Source organism: Eleutherodactylus coqui, chromosome 1, assembly GCF_035609145.1.
Source record: "Eleutherodactylus coqui strain aEleCoq1 chromosome 1, aEleCoq1.hap1, whole genome shotgun sequence".
NCBI classification, from domain to species: Eukaryota; Metazoa; Chordata; class Amphibia; order Anura; family Eleutherodactylidae; genus Eleutherodactylus; species Eleutherodactylus coqui.
Window position 1 is genome coordinate 122,981,664 of NC_089837.1, and position 26,209 is coordinate 123,007,872.

At 46.1% G+C, this 26,209-nt stretch overlaps 1 protein-coding gene across 1 annotated transcript in view; it reads left to right on the plus strand.

Moving 5' to 3' along the window:
* The first annotated feature begins 308 nt into the window (after window positions 1-308).
* AADAC (arylacetamide deacetylase) overlaps window positions 309-26,209 on the plus strand; it is a 52,687-nt gene continuing 26,786 nt past the window's right edge. The window contains exon 1 of the mRNA XM_066599947.1: window positions 309-695. Coding sequence (XP_066456044.1) covers window positions 558-695 — 138 coding nt within the window. The 5' untranslated portion in view covers window positions 309-557. The remainder of the gene's footprint in view (window positions 696-26,209) is intronic.

The window sequence follows — 26,209 nt, forward strand, 5'->3', positions numbered from 1 at the left end:
ACCGGTATGACTGTGGACACGAGGCCTAAGAGCCGCTGTGACAGCTTGAAACGCGTTTTGCCATTGTATGTCTTTCCTATTGGGATTTTAATATGCCTCAATGAAGCCGTGATTTTATGGATGCCGTACCTTTTCCTGCTGGTATGGACAACATGTTTAAGCGGAAAAAAAAAAAAAAGATCTTAGGCAACCTTTTAAATATAGTCTTGCGAAAATAAGGGAGCATTCTCATAATGCTAAATATAATTACAGGTTGTTAAACTAGTGTGGACATATTCTAGCACTATACACAAAGTGATATTCATTCCCATTGGTCCTTTTCTGCAGAAGAGCTCAAAATTTCTTCTTCCTTCCGAAGCAAAGACACGTAATAGAGACACACATACAAACCTAACTGCCCGTCACAGCATCTCTGTAGACTGCGCTGGAGATCAGATGACAAGTGGGCTCAGGTCCAAGAGATTAACTTTGCCCTATCAGTGTCTGCTGCTGACTTGTAACACAGTCAGTGCAAGGGAGCTTTAATCACTTGAGAGAAATAGGTACTGTAGTGAGACATGGCATCAAAATCCCTGTGCTTTGTGCTTGTGTCTGTGCTGTTGGCGTATTACATTTATAAACCTCTGCCAGACAACGTAGAGGAGAAATGGAAAGTTATGCTTTTGGATGCCACTTTCAGAAGTCTGGGACATTTGGTAAGTTCAATATTTACTAATCGCTGTTTGTTCTTTACCGTATTGCTTTCCTTTATTTTAATCTATTTAGCATTTGCAACAGCTTTTCAATCTAAATGGAATAAGGGTATTATAGTGTCTGTAAGCAGGCTTTAGGATACCCTGCAGAGTTGTCGTATGGATATAATAGTAGGAAATCTGTTTATTATGACACATTACTGTATGCACTATCAATAGGATACACACCGGTGTTTTTACTGTGCATGCCAGTCCTTTTACATTATTCTGTACTAGACCTTTGTAATGAAATCCTCATTATACATGTCTATGTGTACAGCAGCAGCTTACACGGAGGCAAATGTCTGCCACTCCTCCTTATGTAACCTGGCTGATCTAAGAATTCAAGATATTTTTCAACATGTTTATTATACATTCACCTTGATGATGGAGGCATCTTTTTAGACTTAAAATTCTATTAATATTTGTATTTTTTATTGTTCTTTTTACCAAAATGGAGGAATTGTATTCCTTGATAAGTGGACTGTTTCCAGATTTTGCAGCAGTAAACCTAATTACTGTATTTCTAGGTGCACAATAAAAAACTTAAAGGAGTACTAAATGTAGAGTAAAGAACTTATAATAGTAAAAGTAGGGTAAAGAATACAATGTTTGTTAACTCTCCAAACATTTTCTAAGATGCTTGGGAAAAGAATAGAATTTCGTACCTTTAGGGCGCTTTTACGCAACAGTTTTTATGTTCAGTTTTTTTGTGAGCCAAAACCAGTAGTGGGTCCAAAATACGGAAGAACTGCAAATTATTCCATTATACTTTTTCTCCACTCCTGGTTTTGGCTCACAAAAAAACTGAACATAAAAACTGTCATGTGAAAGCGCCCTAAGGCTGGGTGAACACGGGATGGAAATCCCGTGGAAATCTTGTGGCTTGGCTGCACAAAAAAAGCAGCGAGATTTCGGCTTTCTCTCCCCATAGAGAGGAGTGAGGCCGCAACGGAAAAAAAAAAGAAATTACATGCTGCGGCTGTCAATTCCATGCCACATTGCCGGTTCCGCCCAGCTTTGCCGCCCTATGTGGATGAGATTTTTGCAAAATCTCGCCCACACGGCTGGCTAATCCCTGGATTAGGAACCACGGGCAGATTTAACGCACAGAATTTCTGCGGCAAATCCGTCCCGTGTGAACCCAGCCTTTTCTTACTCTAGGACGTTGTTTTAGACAACCATCTAATGTCAGAGGCAGCATAAAGACATTGTTTGTGGTAACATCTGGAGTAAGGCCGCCTGCAGACTGCCGGGTCGGAACCCCTGCGAGAAATCTTGTAGTGGGACCCGATCCGTGTCCCTGCAGGGACCAGTGTGGCTCTCACCTTCTCTCACGGCTCCGGCTCTGTGATGTGTCGGCTGCGCAGAGCAGAGCCGGGAGTGACATTTCTGTGTGGGCCTCTGCGATACCCACACAGAAATAGAGCATGCCGCGATTTGTTTTCCGCGTGTATTTTCACGGCCGTCTGCATAGGATTGTGTTTTTCAATGCCATCTTATGCAGGCAGGCATGGGCGGAAATTCTGCGGGAAACACCGCCCACATGCAGGGGGCCTAAAGAGTATTATAATTTGCAGGAAAGGGGCTAAACATCTGCAGAATCTGGCCTGGGGTCCATATGTACTTATGGGGGTTTGTCTGGGTCTGGATTTGTAATGCATTACTTCTAGAAATCTTGATGTTACTTAAAAGTTGGCAGGCATGGAATACAGTGCTGCTAGTAACACTCACAGATATGTATGCACTGTAAATGTTTCTGAGAGATCTATAGAAGGGATCCCGAGAAACTTATTTTTCTAGTATTCCTATCAGTAATGCAACTAAAAGGCCTATAGCCTCTCAAAAACCTTAAAGAGCTGCTAACAGGGTACCATGGATGAAACTGGCCATATACATGAGATTTCACCCAACCAGCAAATGGATGATCATCTGATTGAATGACTTTACTTTTTGCCACTAGAAGATCACTGTACATCGTCAAAGATTGGCATTTCTGTGATAATACTACATTGACTGGTGGTCAGCTGATCATAACATAGACTTCAGATCATGGGTGACTACTGGCGCTCTGTCAAAAATGCAACTGATCATCTCTTTATTAGTCATTTTTATGCAAGAGTGTGACTGATAAATAGACCCGACAATCAGGAAAAGTCAGTAATGTTGTTTATTTAGGCTAGCACGTTTCTCTTTTCTGTAGCAAAAGTTAGGTTCAAGTGTAGGTCAGTTCAGATACCTTTACACGGGCTGATTATTGCTCAAAGGATTGCTTGAAACTGCAATTTTTGATGATAGTCCTCCTGTGTACACACAGCAGCTAATAGAGCATTAAGTGAGAGACCATTCAGTACTTGCTAGGTGTTTTGTTTCAGCCCACTTAGGCCTCATGTCCACTGGAAAAATCAGGTCCGCTCCGGATTCTCCATGGAGAATCCGCAGCGGGTCCCTCCTGCCCCGCGGACATGAGCGCTGAAAATGAGAATAAATAAGAATAAACTTACCTCCCGCCCGTTTCGGATCTCCTTTTCGCCGCGGCGTCATCTTCTCTCCGTTGCGGCCGGATCTGCTTTCTTCGGCTCGGCAGATGCGCAGGATGACGTCGGTGACGTGCCCTGCGCATGCGCTGGCCCGAAGAAAAAAGATCCGGCCGCAACGGAGAGAGAAGATGGCGCCGCGGCGAAGGGAAGAACCGGAGCGGGTGAGTAAATTCTGATTTTTGTCTCCCGCGGATCCGGACGGCTTCCATAGGCTTCAATAGAAGCCCGCGGGAGACCCGCACGAAAATGGAGCATGGTCCAGATTTTTTCATGCTCCATTTTTTTTTTAAGCACTTTTATTGACTATCCGCGGGTATTTATCTACCTGCGGGTGGTCAATGCATCCCTATGGGGTGCGGATCCGCGGGCAGGAGAAGAGTTAAAATCCGCTGCGGATTTTAATTCTTCTTTTGCCCGTGGACATGAGGCCTTAGGGCTTATTCACATTGCCGTAGGCGCAACTACGCTCAGCAGTACGGAGCATAGCTACGCCTGAACAAGGGAGATTTTTTTCTCCCTCGCCAGCAGTTCAAACTCCGCACCAGAGTGCAGGAGTTTGAAAAAAGAGGCGGGAAGATAGCAGCTGCCCAATCTTCCCCACGCATAGTTTAAAGGAGTTGTCCGGCCACACAGGGTAAAATTTTTTATAATGCTGCTGCTTCCCTTTCAGTAAGGATAGTAACAGACAGCATACAGGGGCTCAAACCGGCCAGCAGATCAGCTGCAATGTCAGTTTATTACCTTAGACTGATCTTCTCTGCAGTTTTCAAAGATGGCGCCTCTGTGCTGCCTTCTCACATGCCCTGTGCCCCCCCTCTTCTGTGTGCGCGCTCCCGATGGTAGTAAGACATGAAAAGGCAGGATTTCCCTCAGCTCACGTCCTAGCCCCGCCCACGACACGCCCACCTCTATTGAACTGCTCTACAGTCTCTCCCCGCCCAGGCCCCGCCCCCTGCTAAAGTAAAGTAAAACATTTCCCCACACACACATGCCCTCATAGTGCCCCTCTCACAATGACCCCCCCCCCACACTTCTGTCAGCCGGGTCAATGCACATACACATCACTGCACCCCCCCCCTTCCCCTGCACACATCCATCCATCCATCCATCGATCTCTCCCACTCCAGCCCCCCCCTTCCCCCGGGACTTCTGTCAGCCGGTCCGTGCACATACACACACATCACTGCACCCCCCCCCCTTCCCCTGCACACATCCATCCATCCATCCGTCGATCTTTCCCACTCCACACCCCCCCCCTTCCCCCGGGACTTCTGTCAGCCGGTCCGTGCACACCACACACACATCACTGCACCCCCCCTTCCCCTGCACACATCCATCCATCCATCCATCCATCGATCTTTCCCACTCCACACCCCCCTCTTCCCCCGGGACTTCTGTCAGCCGGTCCGTGCACATACACACACATCACTGCACCCCCCCCCCCCGTGCACACATCCATCCATCCATCTCTCCAACATTTCTCCCCTTCTCCCCTACTCCCCTTCTCCCCTTTCACATACTTTTAAAGTCCCGACGGTGTCTTCTTGGCTCTTGTCCAAGCAGCAGCGGCAGGCAGTCACTCACTCCGCTCTGGTATATGAAACCAGGAAGTGAGTGTACTGCGCATGCGCCGACCGGCGGCGCGCGTCCCCTGCGATGATGAGGTAAAGAGCGCGGTCCCGGCAGAAGAAAGAAGGACTGCGCATGCGCGGAAGGGAAGAGGAGCGTTCCAGCGCCGACGAGAGCTGCTGCCGGCCCGACAAGAAATGCAGAAGATTTCTTGTCGTAACCTGGGACGACCGAGGGTCAACACAGGGGGGGGGGGGCACCCCTAAAGGTAAGTCCAAAACTTCTGTTTGCTTCATTTTCCATGCACAATGTATATTACAAAGTGCATGGAAATGGGCAAACAGAAGTAATGAGACCTGATGTTTCTGGCCGGACAACCCCTTTAACTATGTGCAGGAAAGATAGGGCAGGTTCTATCTTTTCCCGGCTGTACAAGTCAAGGCTGGGAAAAGAAGTGGTAAAAAGAAAACACTGAAATCCCATTGAAATCATTGGTTTTGTTTTGCCCCCTTATACTGCAGCGCAGTATAAGGGGACAAAGCCATGCTCGTCTGAATTCTCCCTTAAATGAAGCAACTAGTGAGCAACTTTTTGCTCAGTGTAAAGAGGAGTTGCTCAGTCTTTGAGTGACTGCCTGTTTGCAGTAAGTGGAGGAGGGCAGCCAGAAGAAATCTCCAGCGCGCTCCACATCCATTCACTGAACAACTCTCACACCTGAATCAAAGCACATGAGCGATAGTTGTTGGTACCTTTCAAAACTTTCAGCTCCGCTTGCTCTAACATCATAACTTCCACTTATAACAAAACCATTACAACTATATTGGATCCATTGGCAAATGGGTGCCGAAGAATCCTAACAGACCCCATTAACTATTACTTCTGCCAGCGTTCTGGTATTTTTGTAGGCAAGAAGGATGCTATTGACTGAGCTATTCTTGCTTTTGAATTTACTGGAATTCCTGCAAATAATGCCTGTGTGAACAGAGTCAAATCTGTTCCCTTGATCTTTATAGACACACACAAATTGCCCTTTAAATTACATAAAAGATAGTCCAGAATAAACGCGAATGTAAAACTTAAGGAGTGAAAACAATGCAGAAGGGAGCAGTTTGTTTGCAAATTTATTTTTTTTGTTTGACATAGAAAGAATTCTTCTGGTGTTTGCACAGCTTTTTATATACCAGAGAGAAGGTCTCTGCAGTATACAAATGAGCTTAGGGAGTTAAGCAGAGAGAACACATGAAACTAGCGCCGTGTTCAGCTCATAATAAACATTTGATTTATGGGGCTCGTGTTTGGACTTCGGAGCAACTTATCTAACAGATAAATTTGCTTTAAACGTCTCCTTCAGCAAAAAAGATTTCAGCACAGCAATAGCAACCAATTTAGTGAGGACAGCGGGATCACAAGATAAATAACCACCAATAACGAGTATAATAAAACATCTAACATTAATGCACAAGGTCTGGTTGTTTAGGACAATTACACTGTACATCAAAGAGTAATGACAGAAAAAAGCCAAAGTATACAATGTATTATAAAGTCGTCTTATATGTAAGATTTCTAAAGAGAAATAGCCCGACAATGAAAGCATGCCATTAGAAAAAAAAATCAATACTTACCTATTCCTCCCCAGGCAGTCTTCTTACCGCATATTCTCCTCCCCAATCTTATCCTGACTCCTGCAGTCCCCAGGGTCACCTCTACTCCAGCCGGCCGGATCCTCTTCTTCCTGTGACATTACGTACGTTCTCATCGGTATCCTTCCTGCAGGTCAATGTACGCTATGTCACTAGTGACGTAGCATTCACTGCCTAGCAGGAAATGCCGAATTCTATGCCGAGCTATTGCCGAGACTGCGTATGCGCGGTGTCTCGCCGTGACTGTTCAGATACTACTGCAGCGAGAAAGCAGATTTGGAATTCTCTGCTAGGCAGTGAACGCTACATCACTAGTGATGTAGCATACACCGACCTGCAGAATGCCTGTGAATGTACGTTACGCCACAGGAAGAAGACAGATCCCTTGAATGGAAATGAATGGAACCATTCATGATCATTAGTGAAATGGACACCGCTCTGGTGTGCATTTGAGAAGGGTTCCCTTTATTTCTGTTATATTTGGAGTATATAATAGCATAGTCGACTACGCTATTCTATAAAACTAATGAAAAATCCTGTCAAACGTACACCAAAGTAGAGTGCTTTTCACCTATATCAGTGAAACCTTCAGTATATTTCCCTCCGGAGGTTCCATAACAGTGTTAATAAGCACCAGACAGAATTCCACAATGTAGTGAAAAACACTGTGGGAACGCTTTCTGACTTAGCCCACCAGTCGCGGACTAGGCAAAGTCCGCAGCACATGCTTCAACAGGTCTCCCTATTCTACCTTCATGTCTTACTGTGTGTACACAGACAATTATACTGAATTATATAGTTGATCCTCACTCCAACCTATAAGCGCTGCAACGCTTTTGGTGTCACAATGTCCACCATTAAATACAGGCAGGGCCCCAGAACAATCGCTTCCTGATTGATACCTCCTCCTGTAAGATGACATCCAGAATGTGATTGTTCTCAGTAAGAGAAACCAAGTTATCTTGTAGATATGATACCTCTTAATGGCTAACAAAAATACATGATGTTACTGCGAGCTTTGAGACTTACTGAGAGTCCTTCTTGAAAGCAAAATGAAATGGATGAAGGACTCTGAGTAAGTCTGAAAGCTTGCATTAACATCATGTATTTTTGTTAGCCATTAAAAGGTATCACATCTACAAGATTACTTGGTTTCTCTTGCTGGGAACAATCATATTTTGCTCTACTGGCTAACGCCGTACTAAACTTTTTTCATTATGACATCCAGAAACACTGTTCCTTGTGTCACAAATGAATACAGGAAATAAGAACACTGTTCAGGAGATGTCCAGGCTTAAAATATATCATACAATGCAATACAATCATATATAGTGTATTTGCAAGATCAATAAACATTGATTTTTCAAACATAGATACAACAGTCATTTGTAAGATGGAAAGTGTGGTAGTTACAGGTCATCCCTTCCTTCTTTACATAGTGGCTAGCACTGTTGATTTGCAAAACAGGGTCCAAAGGTTTAATTTGAAAATCAATGATTTTTATATAATAATAATCTTTATTTGCACCAACACATTCTGCAGAGCTTACAAAACAGGGAGAGAACAGATACAAAAAACAAAAATACAAAAACCACTGTTACATGTAAAAGTCAATTGATGGAGACAGTAGGGTTGAGGGACCTGCTCCAACAAGCTTACATACTACAAATAATGGGGTGATACAGAAGGTATAGGGGTGGAGATGTGCACGGTATGGCAAGGTGTAGAGTGTGGGATGCTATACACCTAAACAATGGTTAGACTTAAGCCGCGTGGTGGCTGAATCGGTATGACTGCAGGGGGCGGTTGATTGCGGCTAGCAGGGATTGCAGTCAGTAGAGCAGGGAGCATGTTATCAGGCGGAGAAAAGAGGGATTTGGTTTAGGGAATATGGTATGCCTCCCTGAAGAGTTGCGTTTTTAGAGCACGCCTGAAAATTTTGGCGTCGTGGATTGCCCGGATAGCTTTTGGTAGCGCATTCCAGAGGACTGGTGCAGCTCTGGAGAAGTTTTGCAAGCGGTAAAGAGAGGTTCTAATTAAAGGGGCACTTAATTTGATTTCATTAGTGGTGCAGGCTGGGTGGTGGATTGAGATGAGGGAGGCAATGTAGGATGGTGCGATGCTATGTAGAGCTTTCTGGGTGAAGGTAATAAGTTTGAATTGAAGTCTATATTTGACAGGCAGCTAGTGCAATGACTGGCATAGGGCAGAGGCATCCGAGTAGCAGCTGGACAGGTAGATGAGCCTGGCTGCCGCATTCAGGATGGATTGGGGGGGGGGGTGAGCCTGATGTATGGGTGGCTGATCAGCAGCGGGTTGCAATAATCAAGCCAAGAGTGAATAAGGGCAACTGTGAGTGTTTTTAGCATGCCTATGGTGAGAAAGGGTTGGATTCTTGTGATGTTCTTGACGTGCAGCTGACATGTTCAGGTGATAGATTGGATATAGGGGGTAAAGGAGAGATCAAGGTAGAGTATAACCCCATGCTGTCTGGGAGTTATGGTGGTGCCATACACTGAGATGGAGATGTCAGGATGAGGTTGGTTAGTAGAGGGCCGAAACACTAGTAGGTCAGTTTTTGAGAGGTTCAATTTTAGGTAGAGAGAGGACATAGTGTTAGAGACAGCAGACAGACAGCCGGTGGTGTTCTGGAGGAGTATCTCTGTGATGTCATGGGAGGAGGTGTATAACTGGCTGTTGTCAGCATAGCGATGGTACTGAAAACCAAAACCCCTGATGGTTTGTCCAATAGGGGTTATGTAGATGGAGAAGAGGAGGGGGACCCCAAATTGCAAGGGGAAGGGGAGGGGAGGTAGAGCCAGCAAAGGAGACACTGAAGGAGAGGTCAGATAGGTAGTAGGAGAACCAGGAGAGAGCAGTGTCCTTTAGTCCAGTGCATGGAAGCATACTGAGGAGGAGTTTGTGGTCAACAGTGTCACATGCTGCAGAGAGATCAAGGAGGTTCAGTAGGGAATAGTTGCCCCTCAATTTGGCCATGAGGAGGTCATTTGACACGTTTGTAAGGGCTGTTTCTGTCAAGTGTACAGGGGGGAAGCCAGACTATACGGGGTCAAGAAGAGAGTTATCTGATAGATAGCTTATATGGTAGGAGTAAACCAGGTGTTCTAATAGTTTAGTGCATCACAGAAGGGGAAATCAAGAATTAAAAACAATCACAGAAAAATGGCCGTTACTTACTGACTGAGGAGTGCATATAGATGCATCCTCCTCTCACCATGCAGGTAGCTGACTACCAAAATAATAGTTTAGAGATGAAGGGGAGATTTGACATGGGTCGGTAGTGGGCAGCATCGGTCGAGTCAAGAGTCAGTTTCTTTAGAAGTGGGGATATAGTAGCATTTTTAAATGAGGAGGGGAAAGTGCCAGAGGTCAGAGAGAGATTAAATATAGTGGTAAGATGGGAGATAGCCTCCGAGGAGCGCAGGTGGTGGGGCGAGCAGTGGAGGGCAGTCTGGAAACTTCTTCCTTTATCGTTGGTCTGAGTACAGAGAGTGAGCAGGAGCTAGATGCAGTAGTGACAAGACTAGGGTTAGGGCTAGTCTAGGATTGGGAGGTTATTTCCTGCCAGGTGTCGTCGATTTTCTTTTTGAAGTAAGCAGCCAGCTCTTCAGGCACTGAGGTCCGTTACTGGGGGCTGTAGTTTAGAGTTGACATTTTCTCCTTCAATCTAGCATAGTAAGATTGCACTGCTAACTGTTCTACTATCAGAGTCGGCTGTGAATGGATATGGTCTCAGTGCAGGGAACCGTTAGTAAATAATTGACTGCTAATTATAATCTTCAACTATGAAGACTGGTAACAATCCAGTACATGTGCTGTAAAAGTTTTAACTTAGGAAAACAATTGAAAATCATTCCCAAATTATTTTGAAACAAGTCTAAGACCATTCTTATCTATATAACTCAAGTCCTCATAAAATGAAGCCTTATACTTATATTCTAAGATAAGAACTAAAAGTGAAAATGACTTTGTTTCCAGAAATACACTCCGCAGTGCAATGGCTAAGAACATAAAAATAATTTGTTATGTTTTAAATAGAGATGAGCGAACGTACTCGTCCAAGCTTGATACTCGTTCGAGTATTAGCGTGTTCGAGATGCTCGTTACTCGAGACGAGTACCACGCGATGTTCGAGTTACTTTCACTTTCATCTCTGAGACGTTAGCGCGCTTTTCTGGCCAATAGAAAGACAGGGAAGGCATTACAACTTCCCCCTGCGATGTTCAAGCCCTATACCACCCCCACAGTGAGTGGCTGGCGAGATCAGGTGTCACCCGAGTATATAAATCGGGCCCTCCCGCGGCTCGTCACAGATGCATTCTGACAGAGATCAGGGAAAGTGCTTCTGATGCCGGAGCTGCTATAGGGAGAGCGTTAGGAGTGATTTTAGGCTTCAAGAACCCCAACGGTCCTTCTTAGGGCCACATCTGACCGTGTGCAGTACTGTTAAGGCTGCTTTTAGCAGTGTTGCACAATTTTTTTTTTTTGTATATCGGGTGTGCAGAGCATTGCGTCCTCAGTCTGCAGTCATTGTGCAGAGTATAGGGCCAGTACTGGTGAGGCAGGGAAAGAGATATACAGGCTATATAGGCAGTGGGCTTTTTCAAAAAAATTGGGGAAAAATACTATATTTGGGCTGCCTGTGACCGTCTTCAGTTTACTGCGTGTCTGCTGGGGGTAGTAGTCCTAATTAATACGCAGCTAAGCGTTACAGCAGGCTTGCGCAAAATTGTTTCCTGGCTCTGCTGTCTCCGTTACATCACCGCCGTCATCCCGCCAGAGGGAAACAGTATACATAATATTATACGCTGCCTACAGTATCTGTCTGCTGGGGGTAGTAGTCCTAATTAATACGCAGCTAAGCGTTATAGCAGGCTTGCGCAAAATTGTTTCCTGGCTCTGCTGTTTCCGTTATATCACCGCCGTCATCCCGCCAGAGGGAAACAGTATACATAATATTATACGCTGCCTACAGTATCTGCTGGGGGTAGTAGTCCTAATTAATACGCAGCTAAGCATTACAGCAGGCTTGCACAAAATTGTTTCCTGGCTCTGCTGTCTCCGTTACATCACCGCCGTCATCCCGCCAGAGGGAAACAGTATACATAATATTATATGCTGCCTACAGTATCTGTCTGCTGTATCAGCTCAGCATTTTAAAAAAATAGAAGCAAAATACTTAAGGCCTACTACTGGCCTTTGGCCACTTGACTGCTTCTGCGCTGTGAATTCCACTAGCTCAGTCATACGCACCTACGTCTCACTACAGGCGTGCACAAAATTGTTTCCTGGCTCTGCTGTGCATTCCGTAAGCAAAGTCAGCCTCCAACCACAGGCCAATAAGCGGCACATTTAATTACAGTGTTCTGTTTCTGCACTACTGGTAATACAGCATGCTGAGGGGTAGGGGTAGGCCTAGAGGACGTGGACGCGGGCGAGGACGCGGAGGCCCAAGTCAGGGTGTGGGCACAGGCCGAGCTCCTGATCCAGGTGTATCACAGCCGACTGCTGCGGGATTAGGAGAGAGGCACGTTTCTGGCGTCCCCACATTCATCTCACAATTAATGGGTCCACGCGGTAGACCTTTATTAGAAAATGAGCAGTGTGAGCAGGTCCTGTCGTGGATGGCAAAAAGTGCATCCAGCAATCTATCGACCACCCAGAATTCTGCGCCGTCCACTGCTGCAACTCTGAATCCTCTGGCTGCTGCTCCTCCTTCCTCCCAGCCTCCTCACTTCATTACAATGACACATTCTGAGGAGCAGGCAGACTCCCAAGCACTGTTCTCGGGCCCCTGCCCAGAATGGGCAGCAATGGTTCCGAATTCTCTCCCACTGGAGGAGTTTGTCGTGACCGATGCCCAACCTTTGGAAAGTTCCCGGGGTCCGGGGGATGAGGCTGGGGACTTCCGGCAACTGTCTCAAGAGCTTTCAGTGGGTGAGGAGGACGATGACGATGAGACACAGTTGTCTATCACTCAGGTAGTAGTAATTGGAGTAAGTCTGAGGGAGGAGCGCACAGAAGATTCGGAGGAAGAGCAGCAGGATGATGAGGTGACTGACCCCACCTGGTTTGCTACACCTACTGAGGACAGGTCTTCAGAGGGGGAGGCAAGTGCAGCAGCAGGGCAGGTTGGAAGAGGCAGTGCAGTGGCCAGGGGTAGAGGCAGGGTCAGACCGAATAATCCACCAACTGTTTCCCAAAGCGCCCCCTCGCGCCATGCCACCCTGCAGAGGCCAAGGTGCTCAAAGGTCTGGCAGTTTTTCACTGAGAGTGCAGACGACCAACGAACAATGGTGTGCAACCTTTGTCGCGCCAAGATCAGCCGGGGTGCCACCACCACCAGCCTCACCACCACCAGCATGCGCAGACATATGATGGCCAAGCACCCCACAAGGTGGGACGAAGGCCGTTCACCGCCTCTGGTTTGCACCGCTGCCTCTCCCCCTGTGCCCCAACCTGCCACTGAGATCCAACCCCCCTCTGAGGACACAGGCAGTACCGTCTCCTGGCCTGCACCCACACCCTCAACTCCGCTGACCTTGGCCCCATCCACCAATGTCTCTCAGCGCACCGTCCAGCCGTCGCTAGCGCAAGTGTTGGAGCGCAAGCGCAAGTATGCCGCCATGCACCCGCACGCTCAAGCGTTAAACGTGCACATAGCCAAATTTATCAGCCTGGAGATGCTGCCGTATAGGGTTGTGGAAATGGAGGCTTTCAAAGGTATGATGGCGGCCCCGCGCTACTTAGTTCCCAGTCGCCACTACTTTTCCCGATGTGCCGACCCAGCCCTGCACGACCACGTCTCCCGCAACATTGTACGCCCCCTCACCAACGCGGTTACTGGCAAGGTCCACTTAACAACGGACACGTGGACAAGCAAAGGCGGGCAGGGCCACTATATCTCCCTGACGGCACATTGGGTGAATTTAGTGGAGGCTGGGACAGAGTCAGAGCCTGGGACCGCTCACGTCCTACCCACCCCCAGAATTGCGGGCCCCAGCTCGGTGGTGGTATCTGCGGCGGTGTATGCTTCCTCCACTAAACCACCCTCCTCCTCCTCCTACGCAACCTCTGTCTCGCAATCAAGATGTGTCAGCAGCAGCACGTCGCCAGCAGTCGGTGTCGCGCGGCATGGCAGCACAGCGGTGGGCAAGCGTCAGCAGGCCGTGCTGAAACTACTCAGCTTAGGAGAGAAGAGGCACATGGCCCACGAACTGCTGCAGGGTCTGACAGAGCAGACCGACCGCTGGCTTGCGCCGCTGAGCCTCCAACCGGGCATGGTCGTGTGTGACAACGGCCGTAACCTGGTGGCGGCTCTGCAGCTCGGCAGCCTCACGCACGTGCCATGCCTGGCCCACGTCTTTAATTTGGTGGTTCAGCGCTTTCTGAAAAGCTACCCATGCTTGTCAGACCTGCTCGGAAATGTGCGCTGGCTCTGCGCACATTTCCGCAAGTCCCACACGGACGCTGCCACCCTGCGCACCCTGCAACATCGGTTTCATCTGCCAGTGCACGGACTGCTGTGCGACGTGCCCACACGGTGGAACTCTACGCTCCACATGTTGGCCAGGCTCTATGAGCAGCGTAGAGCTATAGTGGAATACCAACTCCAACATGGGCGGCGCAGTGGGAGTCAGCCTCCTCAATTCTTTACAGAAGAGTGGGCCTGGTTGGCAGACATCTGCCAGGTCCTTGGAAACTTTGAGGAGTCTACCCAGATGGTGAGCGGCGATGCTGCAATCATTAGCGTCACCATTCCTCTGCTATGCCTCTTGAGAAGTTCCCTGCAAAGCATAAAGGCAGATGCTTTGCGCTCGGAAACAGAGGCGGGTGAAGACAGTATGTCGCTGGATAGTCAGAGCACCCTCCTGTCTATATCTCAGCGCGTTGAGGAGGAGCATGAGGAGGATGAGGAGGAGGGGGAAGAGACAGCTTGGCCCACTGCTGAGGGTACCCATGCTGCTTGCCTGTCATCCTTTCAGTGTGTATGGCCTGAGGAGGAGGAGGGGGAGGAGGAGGAGGAGGATCCTGAAAGTGATCTTCCTAGTGAGGACAGCCATGTGTTGCATACAGGTACCCTGGCACACATGGCTGACTTCATGTTAGGATGCCTTTCTCGTGACCCTCGCATTACGCGCATTCTGGCCACTACGGATTACTGGGTGTACACACTGCTCGACCCACGGTATAAGGAGAACCTTTCCACTCTCATACCCGAAGAGGAAAGGGGTTCGAGAGTGATGCTATACCACAGGACGCTGGCGGACAAACTGATGGTAAAATTCCCATCCGACAGCACTAGTGGCCGAAGGCGCAGTTCCGAGGGCCAGGTAGCAGGGGAGGCACGGAGATCAGGCAGCATGTACAGCACAGGCAGGGGAACACTCTCTAAGGCCTTTGACAGCTTTCTGGCTCCCCAGCAAGACTGTGTCACCGCTCCCCAGTCAAGGCTGAGTCGGCGGGAGCACTGTAAAAGGATGGTGAGGGAGTACGTAGCCGATCGCACGACTGTCCTCCGTGACGCCCCTGCCCCCCCCCCCCCGTACCCGCCTGTCAACCGACTGTGCCGACAGGCTTACACTCATCAAGATGAACAAAGCCTGGATTTCCCCAGACTTGTCTTTTCCACCAGCGGACAGCAGCGATACCTAAGCAATACGTAGGCTGCACCCGCGGATGGAAGCATTGCTCTCTATCACCATCAAAAACGGGGACCTTTTAGCTTCATCAATCTGTGTATAATATTCATCCTCCTCCTCCTGCTCCTCCTCCTGAAACCTCATGTAATCACGCCGAACTGGCAATTTTTCTTAGGCCCACAAGGCTCAGTCATATAATTTTTGTAAACAATTTTTATACGTTTCAATGCTCATTAAAGCGTTGAAACTTGCACCTGAACCAATTTTTATTTTAACTGGGCTGCCTCCAGGCCTAGTTACAAATTAGGTCACATTAACCAAAGCGATTAATGGGTTTCACCTGCCCTCTTGGTTGGGCATGGGCAATTTTTCTGACATACATTAGTACTGTTGGTACACCAATTTTTTGGGGCCCTCGCCTACAGTGTAACCCAATTAATTTTTTGCCCACCTGCATTAAAGCTGACGTTACATCAGCTGTGCTGGGCACTGCAATGGGATATATATATATGTACCGCCGGTGGCTTCCTGGCACCCACCCATGCTGTCGGTTCACACGGAGTTGTAACTGCATGTGTCCACTTCTAAAGAACCCCAGTCTGACTGGGGCATACAGTGTGGGCCGAAGCCCACCTGCATTAAACATGACATTACCTCAGCTGTGCTGGGCAATGCAATGGGATTTATTTATGTACCGCCTGTGGCTTCCTGGGACCCTCCCATGCTGTCGGTCCACACGGACTTCACAATAGGGAGTTGTACCTGCCTGTGTCTACTTATAAAGAACCCCAGTCTGACTGGGGCATGCAGTGTGGGCTGAAGCCCACCTGCATTAAACATGACATTACCTCAGCTGTGATGGGCAATGCAATGGGATATATTTATGTGCCGCCGCTGGCTTCCTGGCACCAATCCATGCTGTCGGTCCACAGGGACTTCACAATAGGGAGTTTTACTTGCCTGTGTCTATGAATTAAAAACCCCGGTCAGGTTGGGGCATGCAGTGTGGGCCGAAGCCCACCTGCATTTAATCTGACGTTAGCTCTGCTGTCCATGGCACAGCAATGGGATACATTTATGTACAGCCGGTCGGTTGCAGGGAGCCACCCATGCTGCGGGTGCACACGGAATTCTTATTGCAGAGTTGTACCTGCCTGTGACTATTTATAAAAAATCGCGCTCTGACTGGGGCATGCAGACACCTTGACAGAATGAATAGTGTGTGGCACATAGGTTCCCCATTGCTATGCCCACGTGTGCAGCTCCTGATGGCGGTGGCACAGGATTATATTTCTCATTGCTTCTGTACAGCATTGTGGGCTATCGCCCCGCCCCTTTTAAAGAGGGTCGCTGCCTAGCTGTGCCAACCCTCTGCAGTGTGTGCCTGCGGTTCCTCCTCATGGCAGACGCACTTATAAATAGACATGAGGGTGGTGTGGCATGAGGGCAGTTGAAGGCTGCGCAAGGACACTTTGGTGTGCGCTGTGGACACTGGGTCGTGCGGGGGGTTGGGCAGCATGTAACTCAGGAGAAGTGGCAGAGGAGTGTCATGCAGGGAGTGATTGTGCTTTGTTGGAGGTAGTGTGGTGCTTAGCTAAGGTATGCATTGCTAATGAGGGCTTTTCAGAAGTAAAAATTGTTGGGAGGGGGGAGGGAACTCTTGCCGCTATTGTGGCTTAATAGTGGGACCTGGGAACTTGAGATGCAGCCCAACATGTAGCCCCTCGCCTGCCCTATCCGTTGCTGTGTCGTTCCCATCACTTTCTTGAATTGCCCAGATTTTCACAAATGGAAACCTTAGCGAGCATCGGCGATATACAAAAATGCTCGAGTCGCCCATTGACTTCAATGGGGTTCGTTACTCGAAACGAACCCTCGAGCATCGCGAAAATTTCGTCCCGAGTAACGAGCACCCGAGCATTTTGGTGCTCGCTCATCTCTAGTTTTAAACTATAATGTGATTGTTCTCTGTAAGAGAAACCAAGTAACCTTGTAGATCTGATACCTTTTAATGGCTACCAAAAAGACATAATGTTATAGCGAGCTTTCAAACCTACTTATGGTTCTTCTTCAGACTTAATGGAATAGATACTTCTCCTGCTCCTGCCCTGGCTGACCTGCACTCCACAGGCAAACAGGATCTAATCATTAACCCTTTTGGGACCCACCAATTGCTTGTATGTTTTAAACACCAGCTGAACTGACGAAGGGGCTATCCCCGAAATGCATTTTCATAAGCTGATCACATACTTTATTAAATAAAAGTTGAAGTTTTCCAAACCTTTGGTCACTTTCTACTTGCTTTAACCTGGAGCGTTGCACCTTCTCCACTGCCAGTTTTTTAGTCCTATTCTCTTACTCTATCACGCCAACCCACATGGTACATCATCTGGTCAGGCAGCACCTCCACTATTGAAGTTACCACTTCACTCTCTTCACCACTTATGTACTGGATTTCCCTGAAAATAGGCCCTACCCTGATAGTAAGACCTATTGGGTTTTCGGGGGAGGCTTGAAATATAAGGCCTCTCCCGAAAATAGGACCTAGCTAATGTGCCCGAGAAAATAAAAACAATACTCACTTGGTCTGCCGCGTTCTGATGCCTCCCGATGGTGAATGACATTACTGAATGGCTGTAATTAGCTCATGGAGCACTGGCTGTGATTGGCTGCAAGCGCTCGCTTAGCCAATCACAGCGTTCGCTTTGCTGGAAGTGGGGTATTCAAACCCCCGTCACCAGCAGTAGACAGCTCTGAGATGAGGAGGATGCCGCGCCGCTGCCGGACACCATCGGGAGGCGTCGGTACGCCTCGGACCAGGTGAGTATAAGGCTCCCCCCGAAAATAAGACACTGCACCCTTTTGGGGGCAAAAAAATATTTTGGGGGAAACGCAGTAGTATCATTGTTCACAACAAACACAACTGTATGGGTTTTGCTCCACCCCTCTTTTTACTCCTCGTCCACATAATGTTATAGCGAGCTTTCAAACTTACTTAGGGTTCTTCTTCATACTTAATGGAATAGATCCAATGAGGTATAGATATATATATATATATATATATATACGTACATATGAAAAAGCACAGACATGGTGTGATTAATTTGCACTTAAAATAATACCATACAGGATGAGTGGAGGAGTAAATACTTATTTAATTGATAAGGAAAGTTTTATGGTCCCTGGTGTTAGGGGGTCACCAGGCCTGTGTGTTATCTCTGCTATCAATTTCTCATATTCTCCAGTGATGCATGAAGCGGCTTCCAATGTTGATTCCGGTCAAGAGAGTGTCAAAGGTGGTTGTAAACTTGTACTTACATTTCTTCTATGAGAGTGCATGTGGAATCCAGCTCTGCCTCAAAGTAGACAGTTTACACTGAACGATGCAGCACAGACCATGGTCTGCATGAAAAATCGGACAAGTGATTTGCATGATATTTTCGTGACACATAAAAGAGGCTTAACTTTGTAAATGTTCATTTGTACAGCTTGCACTGATTCAGAAGAGACCTGTATTTCAGTTCTGAGCTGTATACAAAGTTTTGCTTGTTGTCATTGGATACAATCAGCAAGTTTGTTGGCAGATACATTTTTCACAGTTTTGCTTTAGCAATTATCTTCGACCTTATAAGGTAGCAAAACAATTAATTTTGATCACAGTACAATACCCCACTGTGCCTGATGCATAGACTAAATTACTAAGAACTGATATCAACTGAACAAACCTTCTGTAAACATTATTTTGGGACATAGGTGTACAGTATTTGCAGTTTGTAGACAATTACCTTTTTAGCTAAATGAATTTGATCTGTAAACTAAATAGAGTTAAAATGTAAACATTGGGGACCTCTCACCTAGAAACCATTAAAGGGGCCTCAAAAATAACTTGGCTTAAAATGTAAAAAAAAAAATACTGTTCTGTACAATACTATATAATTACTATTAAAAAAACTAAACAAAAACAACCATTTAGGCTGGGTTTACACAGGGCCGATTCTCGACGGAAATCTCGTGAGATTTCCGCCGGGAGAACCGCTGCTTCAAAACCCGCGGCGGCCCTAACAGCGAGCATGACTTTGTTCCAACTTCCTTTCTTCCATTAAATTATGTTTTACCTGAAAATTCTGCAGTGTTTTAGAGTGATCAAAGATTGAACACAAGCTTGTGGCCAGAAGTTCAGGGCTCTGGGAGTAATGTCCACTGGACATCTCTCCTCCAACTTCTCCCCAGCCAGCTCACCTTGATTGACAAGTCTCTCAAACTCAACAAACATTTTTCAACTAATTTGACGATGAAATAATGTTAAACTATGATTTATCTAGAAAGCACTACAGTGATTTAGAGCAAAGCATAGTTTAATGGGGTTTTCTGGGACTTTGCTATTGATGACGTATCCTCAGGACAGGCCATTAATAGTTGATCGGTAGGGTGCTGCTGCATGAGATACCACGGATCAGCTCTTTGCTGAACCAGCTGTCATTGCAGCTGTGCCTGTATTACCAAACCGGACAGCTGCACTATGGACAAACAACCTGGAAATATACATACCTTTGAAATCCTGTATGGTTACTTATCATTCATTGCTTAGCTTTAACCCCTTCCTGCTCCAGGGTGTAAGTTTACGTCCTGGCAGCAGGGTACTTTCCGCAACAAGGTGTAAACTTACCTCCTGGGGATAGTGCGAGATCAAAAGAGAATTGCGCTATCTGGCAGCGGGAACCGGCTGTCACTGATAGCCGCCCTGCAACAGCAGGGGTTTATCAGAGCAGCAACCCCCACTGTTAACCCCTTACCTGCCGCGATCTATGTAGAAAATAAGCCCTCACAGAACTCCGCCTATGAAAAAATAAAAAAGTTATAGGACTTTAAATACAGTGATTTAGAAAAAAAAATATTCCCAAAAAAAATTTTATTGCAAAAAAAAGTGGAAAAACCTAAAAAAAATATTAGAATTTTGGTATTGTTGTAATCGCACCGATCCGCAGAAGAAATGCATTGTGTCATGATTAACCATGATTAACTCTGTAAAAAAAACTAAACAAAATCTATCGGAGAATTTATGCATTTTCTCTCCCAGTTATCATAAAAAAAATCATAAAAGTTTTAAAATATTGTCTATGTACCCAAAAATGACACCAATAAAAACTACAGTTCGCCATGCAAAAAACAAGCCCCTACACGGACATGTGGACAGAAAAAAAAGGTAAGGCTTTGGAAAATTGAAGATGAAAATCCGCCAAAAAGCGTTGCGTCCTTAAGCTCAAAATAGGCCATGTCCTTAAGGGGTTAAAGGGGTTGTCCCGCGCCGAAACGGGGTTTTTTTTTTTCAATAGCCCCCCCGTTCGGCGCGAGACAAACCCGATGCAGGGATAAAAAAAAACAAACGGGTAGTACTTACCCGAATCCCCGCGCTCCGGTGACTTCTTACTTACCTTGTGAAGATGGCCGCCGGGATCTTCACCCTCGGTGGACCGCAGGTCTTCTGTGCGGTCCATTGCCGATTCCAGCCTCCTGATTGGCTGGAATCGGCACACGTGACGGGGCGGAGCTACGAGGAGCCGCTCTCTGGCACGAGCGGCCCCATTCAGAAGGGAGAAGACCGGACTGCGCAAGCGCGTCTAATCGGGCGATTAGACGCTGAAGATTAGACGGCACCATGGAGACGAGGACGCTAGCAACGGAACAGGTAAGTGAATAACTTCTGTATGGCTCATAATTAATGCACAATGTACATTACAAAGTGCATTAAAATGGCCATACAGAAGTGCTTAACCCCACTTTGTTTCGCGGGACAACCCCTTTAACCATGATGATGTGCCACTTCTAATTTTAGCTATGATTTTGCTTTATGTGACCACGTGAGAGGTAATTTAGATGGAACATAAACAAAACAGCCAATCCTTCCTATTTGGAGCACTTTAGAAGATTGTTTACATTAGTGGCTCAGCAAAAGACATAATCTTACCAGTATTAAGTATCCCTACATTAGGCTGGTGAGCCAGGAATCATGTACCTGCTTGCTTGACCAAACAATGACAACCACACTTGGAGAAAGTCTTTGTCATTTCACCAAGACTACAGCAAAAATAATTAAAAATAAATCAGTTTGAAGGTAACTATAATGTATGATGGCCAACGCATTGATCCTGGTGATGCCCATAACAACTAATAAAGGGCCTTTTTAAAGGGATATTCTTGTTTCTGCAAATACATTTTATGTTCATACAAGTCATACCATTTTGCAATCATTTAGTAGAGGTTTCATTCTTTACATCCAGGAGTTAACAATTTTCACTAGTTATGTGATGATGTCTGATTTTTATAACTATATTTTTTCTAACCTTTTTACACACAATGTACAGCTCCATAAGACAAAAACATTTTGACCTTTGAACCCAGCTATTACATTGTATAAAGGCTATAATTTAGATATATAATTACAGGTGTAATATAATCTAGGTGAAAGGTCTTTATGCAAGTGCAGCAACCCAGACGTAGGAGGTATCAAGCAGCAAGGGGAAAATGAGACGGTAGTCACGGTGGCTCTGCTGCTCCTCCTGGCGGAGTGGAAAAGATGCTGAGGTCTAGGGTCTAACTTCAACAGTGGTAAAAATAATAAAATGAAATAATAAAAATAACAAAATAGGCAGCTGTTATGGCCTGCGTATGGGAAGATGTTAGTTGTCATGACACCAGTCCTTATATGGGTATGGACCCATTCCGTAGAAAAATAACAAAACACAAAAAGTGGAGAACTAAACAAAAATGCGGGTAGTAGTCCTGGCACTCCTGTAGTGTCATGTGGTACCTCAGTGCAGCTGTTGTAGGTGGTAAGAAGCTCTTCAGGAAGCAGACTTTAGATGAAAACACAATTCCAACTTTATTAGCAAAGTTCTTTGTCTCAACAGCAGTAACACCATGCCCATTACTGTGATATTATTTAGATCACAGAATCCACGTGCATCATTTACTATAGATTCATTTAACTGACTTGGACTATAAAGGGTTAACCAGTGACTTGCTTGCTGGCTTAACACTGCTTGTTTCTCTTTATCTCTCCTACTGAAACTCCAGAATAAACTTGGCTTGTTAATACTCACACTTTAGATCTTCAAGATCCTCACCGCACTGGCTATTAGTCAAGATGGTCTCCTTGTTCCTCCCCAGTCTCTATCTCAGGTTCCTCTGGACTAGACTCTCTCCAGGCCTGGACTAAACTAGCTAACCCTGCCCACTCTCTACCTTTTATACCCTTCTCCTCAACCAATCTTAATCTAGGGGAAATCTCTCTATCCTATCCCAGACTAGCTAGGGGTGACTGACAGGTACTATAGCTGGTATGGGTGTTCTGCTACATCATGCAGTGTTAGGTAGCATAAACACATCTAATTAACACATGTAAAGTCAAACACTCATAATTTCACATAGTTTATGTATTTAAAGATGTATATACACACATTTTACATGAGGTAGCTATAGCACTGCTGTGGGAACCCAACTCTGGGGTACTACACAAGGGTCCTTAAGTTTTTCTGTATCGTGACTCTATGACCTTCTCAGGATGTTTTTTAATATTGCTGTGCTACATGGCATTATGTTTTTTTTTACTATTGGTGACATTTTTTGCTTATAGAATTGTGATTTGTTATGAACATTCAGAATTGAAGGAAATACCAAAATTCAGTCAAAAATTTAAGGTACTTTTTTGCCACTCAAGTTTATAGATCCATTGAAATCCATCCTTGTATCCCAGCTTAAGAAATTTTGAACTAAAGTAAGATTAGAATATTCATATAACTCATATTCATAATTCATATATAAACATATTGTATATGATAGAGAATATGTAATACTAGCAAATCACTATTGTGGAGCAATGCAGAAACTATTTAAATTTGATATATTGCTAATTCAAGCTAATTCAAGTTCTTCCCAGTCCCATGAAGTTCCATCACTCAAGTTGCTCCAGTGTGACACATTGGACTCCAGAGCTAAATTTCACTCGTATTCATATAAAGCTTTTCAATTACCCAAAATATTTCATCATTATTGGATGAAGAAAATCTCTACTTTCCAATGGTTAGCCTAAGAATTAATGGGGTTGTCTCAAAGACATTCACTTGCAGACTGTGGCCCTAAAGTAGGCTCCTGAAACCCCCAACAAGCAGCTGGTTTTGTCTGGGGAAGCAATAGCAAGGGGAATGTAGTATTACATAGCAGCTATTCAGATACAATATGATGACAGTTCAACTCTGTCCTAACGGGAGCCACAGAACAGCTGCCGTCTATTCTGGTTCACAGTGCGGGATGCCCTTTATGATGTGCATATACCCTAGTAGGGCATATACAGATGTAGAAAAGTTAAAAGGAGTTGTCCAGCTGTAAACTATTGATGGCCTATTGCCAAGGCAGACCATTGAGAGTAGATCAGGGGAATCTGCCACCAAGGATTCCCATCAGTCAGTTGTTCTCTTGGCCAGCGCATTTGGTCATCAATGGTACAAGGGGTAAAAGTTCCAGAATACCCATTTAAGCCACACCCAATGTGCCTGAAACCCCTTCAAGAAATGCACATTTTGTGATATATTTCTACAAGAGACCCCCTTATAAAACTCATTTTGCAGGACAATAGGGGAAAAAAATGAGACACATAGTGTCCTTTTTCACAGCTCAAGCTGCCTTTGTATAAGGCCCTTTAGTAGGAATGCTAAAGTACATTCCATTACAATAAATGATATTTTATAAGAGCCAATACACATAGCTAAAAAGCTTGGAAAAGGCTGCAGATTAGCTATTACACAACATAGTTTTTCATAACACTCATTGTGCTTTGTATATGATGACAATATTTGACAATATATACTTTACAACATGGGTGTCAAACTCATTTTCACTGAGGGTCACATCAGCCTCATACCTGCCTTAAAAGTGCCGATTGTAATTGTAAGACTGTATAGTAATAGTGACTATCATAGTCCCTGCAGTAGTAATACTGTCCCCATAGTGGCCGCAGTAGTAATAATGCCCCCATATTGGCACCAGTAGTAATAATGACCCCCCTTAGTGACTCCAATAAAAATGGGCCCCTAATTGTGGTAGCAGTAATAATAGTAACCCTTTATAGTGACCCAAGTAATAATAGTGACCCCAGTAGTAATTGTGACCCCTTTAGTGACCCCAATAGTAATAGTGACCCTCATAGTGACAATAGTAATAATAGTGACCCCCATTGTAGACCCAGTAGTAATAGTAACCCCCATAGTGGCCCCAGTAGTAATAGGGTCCCCCATGGTGCTCCAATAGTAATAGTGATCCCAATAGTAGCCCCAATAATGAACCCTATTGTTGACCCAATAGTAATAGTGATTCCCCATAGTGGTGCCAATAGTAATAATGACTGCCATTGTGACTCATGTAGTAATAGTGTCCCAAATATTGGCCCCAGTAGTAATTAGTGACCCTCATAGTAGTCCAAGTAGTAATAGCGATCCTCCTGTTGGTCTCTGGCCAGGCAGCATCATTACAAGCTTTCTACTTACCCAGCCTGAAGCCCCAATCTGGCGCAAAGCAGAGTCTGTCACTGCTGACCTCTTTCCCCTCAGTTTCTACTCTACGTACAGGACGGTTGATGGTGGTTGGGGAGCTCAGCAGTCACAGACTCAGTACTGACACCACTGGCCACTGCTACAGGCATGCTGAATGAAATGCCTATTAGGTTGCTGCCCAGCTGGTGTGCCCCATAAAATGAGGTGACAGGCCGCACTGACCCTGCAGGCCTTATGTTTGACATGTGTGCTTTAGAACTTTAGCAGTAAGTTTGCAAGCAAAACATTCTATTTTTTGTGGGGGGAGTGTCTTATTTTTGCTATGCGGCCTTGTGATTTCTTTGTGTGCCCCTCTATTAGACAACCCTGTTAACTAATCAAACAGACCAAGTATTACTATCCCTAAAGTGTGAAGTCTCATTCACTTGGTAATAAAAACATACTACAAAAAATTGAATGAATTCAATAAATGGGTGAGTGCTGCCTCTGATTGGCTGAGCGCAGGGACCAATCACAGGCAGCTCTCAGCTGTCATTCAATAGCTGAGAGCTGCCTCTGATCGGTCACAATGCTCAGCCAATCAGAGGCAGCTAGAGATGAGTGAGCATACTCGCTAAGGACAAATGCTCGATCGAGCATTGTCCTTAGCGAGTATCTCCCCGCTCGGGAGAAAAGGTTCGGCTGCCGGCGCTGGTGATAGGTGAGTTGCGGCTGTCAGCAGGGGGGAGCGGGGGGGGGGAGAAAGGGAGAGAGAGATCTCCCCTCGATTCCTCCCTGCTCTCCCCTGCAGCTCCCCGCCCGCTGCCGGCAGCCGAATCTTTGCTCCCGAGCGGGCAGGTACTCGCTAAGGGCAATGCTCGATCGAGCAAGTGCCCTTAGCAAGTATACTTGCTCATTTCTAGAGGCAGCCCTTTCAGCAGGTGGAGATTTTAAATCCCCGCCTGCTGAAATCACTTCACAGCAGTGCAGGAGAAGAGCTGGATGCGCCTGAGCCCCAGCAGCTGCAGAGAGGTGAGTATACTTTTTTTTTTATTTTTCACACATTTTAGGGATGTGTTTCAGGGAAGGACTTATATTTAAAGCCCTTCTCCGAAAATCACTGCAGAGCTTGCCGGCAGCCCGTTTCTTTCAATGGAGCTGGCTGTAGCGCCGGCTCCATTGAATTTAATGGGAGAACATTGCGGTCCGCTGTCACAGCTGTGGCAGAGAATTTCTTCATCTCCACAGGAAGTTCCATTGTCACTGAACACTGTGGCAATGCTGTCACAGTGCCCAGTGACAATGGGACTCCCCGCAGAGATGAAGAAATCCTCTTCCACAGCTGTCACAGCTGTGGCAGAGGATCGCAATCTCCTCTATATGTCGATGGGGCCACTGCTGCTACCGTCGGCCCCATTGACCTAAGGTGAAACCCCGGGGTGTGACAGCATCCAGGGGTTTCACATCCAAGGAATCCCCTGCTGCAGCTGTGACAGCTGCAGCAGGGGATAGTGGGCACATCACTTTTTGAGCGGAAAAAGC